General features: G+C 37.3%; 1 protein-coding gene across 1 annotated transcript; it reads left to right on the plus strand.

Moving 5' to 3' along the window:
- The first annotated feature begins 720 nt into the window (after positions 1-720).
- On the plus strand, positions 721-1,653 carry LOC102855342 (olfactory receptor 5M9-like). Its single transcript, XM_006902257.1, has one exon. It carries the CDS (start codon positions 721-723, stop codon positions 1,651-1,653), a length of 933 nt encoding a protein of 310 aa, XP_006902319.1.
- The last annotated feature ends 4,324 nt before the right edge of the window (positions 1,654-5,977 follow it).

The following is a 5,977-nucleotide window of genomic DNA, read 5'->3' on the forward strand; positions in this document are numbered from 1 at the left end:
TTGTCTCTGCTGCCTAAGAGATCTCGTCTGTTTTTAGTTTATTTCTATAAACAATAATGAAGTGATGTTAGAATAGGAACCTAGTGTATCATGTTTTTCCTAATCTTTCCAACACCATGAATAGTCCTCGAAATAAACTAACAAATGCATCTACCCTGTGATTGGCTTTGATGTTTTTAGAATGAATTAATGAAAGCAATTATTAACAAAAGCTGCTTTGTAAGTCAGTGATGTATGCAAATACTATTTATATTAAGAGGTATAATTTCTAAAATGGTTCTAATCATATAGATGCCTCCTTAAGGCATATTTTCAGTTCTTGCAAAAAGTCTGCTGGGGAAGAGGACTAAAAATATGGTTTGAAAACATTTATTTTGGAATTAAATTTGAATATGAATGATAAGTGTAATATATTATGAAAATTGAAGCTATCAAAATGAGATACTGAAGTTAATATACAACATCACCTAAAGTTTACCGTGTTTTATCTAGTAACACAGTAATTAGAGGGGTTGATAAATGATTGATTCCTTCTTAGTCTACTTTTCTAAAATAACTGGAAAATGAACATTCCAAATATAAAACAATTTTGAGGGAAGTTGGAAGAATCTGGTCTGAAGAACAATGTATTCTAATTTTAAAAATAAACTAGTATAAAAAAATTAAACATTTTTTTCATATTTTGTCTTTCTCCACAAGCCATACAGATATGTCAAGGCGATGCCAAATTACACGGATGTCACAGAATTTATTCTTCTAGGGTTGACCAGTCGCCAAGAGCTGCAGGTTCTCTTTTTTGTGGTGTTCCTAATAGTTTATATCATCACTTTGATAGGGAACATTGGTATGATTATTTTGATCAGCATCAGTCCCCAGCTTCAGAGTCCCATGTATTTTTTCCTCAGTCATTTGTCTTTTGTGGATGTGTGGTTCTCTTCCAACGTAACCCCCAAAATGTTAGAAAACTTACTAGCAGAAGTAAAAACGATTTCGTATGTAGGGTGTTTGGTGCAGTGTTACTTTTTCATTGCCCTTGTTCATGTGGAGGTCTATATCTTGGCGGTGATGGCCTTTGATCGGTACATGGCTATCTGCAACCCTTTGCTCTATGGCAGCAAAATGTCCAGGACTGTCTGTGTTCGCCTCATCTCTGTGCCTTATATCTACGGATTCTCTGTTAGTCTCATATGTACGCTGTGGACCTACGGCTTGTACTTCTGTGGCAACTTTGAGATCAATCATTTCTATTGTGCAGATCCTCCTCTTATCAAGATTGCCTGCGGAGGCGTCCACATCAAAGAATACACAATGATTGTCATCGCTGGAATTAACTTCACCTATTCCCTCTCGGTAGTCCTGGTTTCCTACACCCTCATTGTGGTAGCTGTGCTTCGTATGCGCTCTGCGGATGGGAGGAAGAAAGCCTTCTCCACTTGTGGGTCCCATTTGACAGCTGTCACCATGTTCTACGGGACCTTGATATTTATGTATCTCAGACGTCCCACTGAAGAGTCCGTGGAGCAGGGAAAAATGGTGGCTGTGTTTTACACCACAGTGATTCCCATGCTGAATCCCATGATCTACAGTCTGAGGAACAAGGACGTGAAAGAGGCAGTCAATAAAGCGATCACGAAGGCAAGCTTGGGACAGTAAGACCGCGACAGAACTGTTGTGCTCCATTGTTACCTAACAGTTTTCCAAGGAACACTCTTATAAATACCACAGGTTTCCTTTTAATACAATGATGATGTTTTACCCACAAATGGACATTAAGGATGGACTCAAGTTTCATCATGTTTTATTCCATACATATGCAACGTGCTTGTTTAAAATTATACAATGTCATTCATATGTGCTACGCATAGTCATTGACATTCTGGTTAAAAAAAGCTGTTAATTTGTAGGTACTCTGATCTTACGGCACTTAGTATAGTTGAGCATTATTTCTTTGGTTGAATTTTCTATGTCCTTGTTTCTTGACTTTGATTTCACGTGAAATAAGATTTTAGCAAGGAAAAATTACCTTCTCTGTGACTACAGGTTATTAATTCTATTGAGTATCATCAATTATTTATGCATGAATGGATTTTTCAAGTTGTATGCAGAATCTATAATCAGTACATTACTCAGTAGGCACGATTTGATAGATATTGAATGAATAACATTTGTGTTCCCATAATCTATTTTCCCGCCCTTTTCTTATTGCAAGAAGTCTGCTAGGGAGGTGTAATAAATAAATGGTTTGGAAACCTTTACGTTGTAATTAAGCTGCAGTAGAATGAATAATGGAATTAAGTGACTATAAGAACTAAAGAAATCAGAAATGAACCAGTATCATTAGTACAGAATATCTAAATTTCAACCTTATAATATTTGGTAACACAGTTTCTCTCACATGATCTGCAGTATCAAAGGACTGATATATATAAAAAAACTAACACACAGAGATGAGTTACAGTGCCAGCCATGATCCGAACGAACACTCCAGTGCTTATTATGTAATGCCTTCAATTAATTTCCATTCATGCTACTCTATTACTAAACTTCTTGTAAATAACCTGATTTTCCTGACCCCCACTTCTTCTCAGTTGTATTTACTGACTGCAGTAAGCAGCTTAAATCAAGCAGTCAGTGCCCAGTGGAGAAAAACTAGCTTTGTAGGTCAAGTCAACGAAATACTGTTGCATTAAACATGCATTCTTATTAGGCTAATATAGATCAAAATGCATTTCATTTGGACCTTAAAAATTAACAAAGGCTTTGCGAGCTCTGGTGGCTTAGTGGCAAGAAGCTGCACTGCAATCCCAGAGGAGTGCGGTTCAAATCCACAAGAAGCTTTGCTGGAGAAGGAGGAACAATCTCCTCCTGTACCAGTCATATACGATTTGACAGTACACACACGCACACACACACAAATAATAAAATTTAAAAAATTAACAAAAGCTTGATGTATACTGATTGGTAGAGAGCTCTGGTGGCCAAGAGACAAGAAACTGCACTCCAATCCCAAAGGTATGCAGTTCAAAACCACCAGTTGCTTATCAGGAGAAGGATGAGCAATCTCCTCCCTCCTGTGCGATTAACTGTCTCTGAAAACCCATCCACTAGAGAGTCAGCTCTGGGTTGCTTCCGACTCTGTCAGACACAACAGCATATTGATTGTTTCATCCACAGGCTATAACATACATTGATCTGTCCTAGGTGACCCATACTAATTTACCAACAATGACAGGTAAGAATAATTTCTGGCGAGAATTTATTGTGACATAAATCTTAATTTCATTTTAAAGTATACTTAGAGGGGTTCTGAAAAGTATTATACTAGTGGTGTAATAATCTTATAGGAGTTGAAAAACGAACTAGAATAAATACAAGGTACTGTTATAAGTGCCAATATGCTAATTAATCTTAAGTCATTTTCTCAACAACTTAGAATGGAACTGAGGAATGGTAGACCTGTTGGATTCTTTTTTCATTAGATTCTGAGAACAAGAATAAAGAATGTCATTGTTTTGATTGGGGAATTATGTTAGCAAGTTTTACCTTTTAATCACTCAACTTTGCTTCAGGGAAGTCATGACTGTGTGGCAGTCTAGAGACTAAGATGCGCCTGACCCAGGCTATGGTCTTCACAATTACTTGCGATGCACCAGAGAGCTGGACAATGACTAAGTATGATAGAAAAAGAATCGATGCCTTTGAGCTGTGGTGCTGGTGAAGAGTATTGAATATACCACGAACTGCTGAGGGAACAAACAGGACCATTCTGGAGAGGGTGAAACCAGGCTGCTCCTTAGAGGCAAAGATTTGGAGACTCTGACATACTTTGGGCATGTTGCAAGGAGATACCAGTCCTTGGAGAAGGACATCTATTTGAAAAGATGGTGGAGGGATAACACTAGAGAGGAAGATCCTGGATGAGATGAATTGATCTAATGATGGGGTAATGGGATTAGGTGTGTCAGAGTGAAATTGATTCAAGATAGGGTAGTATTCAAAGCTGTTGTACATATGGTCACTATGAGTCAGAGTCAACTCAATGGCACACAACAACACAAAAAGATGCAGAGCTTCTTCTGCCAACCCATTGCCATCCTTCTTTTTTTCCTTTGAGGAAAAAATCCCTGGTCATCCTATTACATATCACATTTACCACTTCCCCTTATTAATCAGGTGTCAAGTTTTTGCAATGTTTTGTCAGCAGAAAATTGTACTTCTTCTTGTTAAGATTGCCATATTTGGCTCAATGAGATGAAATAGCAACTCAAGTCCCCGATCTTAACTTCTAGGTTGTATCAGTTTTTCTTGCTGCTCAATGGTCCCCGTGGATTTGTCATGACGTTCGGTTGTCACATAGACTGGTTATGAATCAGTCATTCTTTGCTAATTCTCGAACAAGTCCCTTCTCTAGCCCTTTTAGACCTCCAGCAGAAAGGAGATAGTGGGGATGTTACAAAATCAAACAGGTTTTGATTCTGTTGCACATAGGGTGCCTAGGAATTGAAGCCAACTTAATGACACTAAAAATATCTGAAAAGCTATAAAGCAAAACAATAATTAAAGATTAGAAAGTAGAGCTCTATGCCAACTTAGCACAATTATACACACACATATACATACACATTTATACACAACAGCTTTTTTAGAGTATTGTCTGATATCACATGCAAGCAAAATACAGCCGACAATTCTTTAAAAATGATCAGAACAGTAAGTAGAAAAAGAACTGTCCTATATACAAGCTAGATTGAGAAGATGTTGTGGTATCAGGGATGTCATTGCTGATGTCAGATAGAACCTGATGGAAAGCAAAGAATACTAAAATAATATCGATTGGTGTTTTGTTGACTATGCAAAGGCATTTGACTCTGTGAATTATAACAAGTTATGGCTAACATTGAGAAGAGTGGGAATCCCAAAACACTTACTTATGCTTATATGAAATCTATATCTAGTCCAAGAGGTATTTGTGCAAACTGAACAAGGGAACACTTTATGATTTAAAATTGGAAAATGTGTGTCCAAGTTGTATCCTTTCTCCATACTTATAAAATCTTTATGCTAAACAAATTCAGAAGCTAGACACTATGAGGAAGAATATGGCATTAGGATTGGAGGAAGACTAATCAACTACCTTCATTATGTGAACAACACAACCTTGCTTACTGAAAATGAAGAGGGCTTGAAGCACTTGCTGCAGAAGGTCAATATGGATTGCATCTCATAAAGATATCACAGCTGTCAATATAAATGTCAACATCAAGAAAACAAAAACCCTTACCCTGGACCAATAGACAATATCATGCTAGATGAAGAGAAACTTAAAACTGTCAACAATTTAATCTTAGTTGGATTCACAATAAATACACTTGGTACCAGCAGTCCGAAGATCAGAAAATGTATTGCATTAGAAAATTCTATAGTCGGGACCTCTGCAATTTATTGAAGAGCAATGATGTAAGTTTGTGAACTAAGTTGTGCCTGATTTACACCATTGTCTTTTCAGCTATGCATCTGAGAGCAGGAAAGTGGATAAATATTACAGAAGAATTGTGTCTTTGAACTTTAGTGTTGGAGAAAAGTACTGAATATCCACAGGTTGTTAAAGGAACAAATACATCTTAGAGAAATGTACAGCCAAAGTGCTTCTTGGAAGCAAAGACAATAAAACTTCATCTCAAATACTTTGGATATCTTGCCAGGGAAGGCTAATCCTCGGAAAAGGGCATTATTCTTGGAAAGATGGAGGGTCAGCAAGGAGAAGATGACCCTCGATAAGATGGATTGACACAGTGACTGCAGCGATGGGCTAGAATGTGTCAGAGATTTTGAACATGGTACAGGAAAAGACAAAGATCTGTTGTTCATTGGGTCACTATGAGTTGTATTCAACTCAATGGTGCCTAACAAGAACATCTGCTAACCAGTACTCATTAATAACAATTGATGTAATTTCAACACACACACACACACACAC

This window comes from Elephantulus edwardii, unplaced genomic scaffold (genome assembly GCF_000299155.1).
Source record: "Elephantulus edwardii isolate Elephantulus edwardi_28Jun2011 unplaced genomic scaffold, EleEdw1.0 scaffold00389, whole genome shotgun sequence".
NCBI classification, from domain to species: domain Eukaryota; kingdom Metazoa; phylum Chordata; class Mammalia; order Macroscelidea; family Macroscelididae; genus Elephantulus; species Elephantulus edwardii.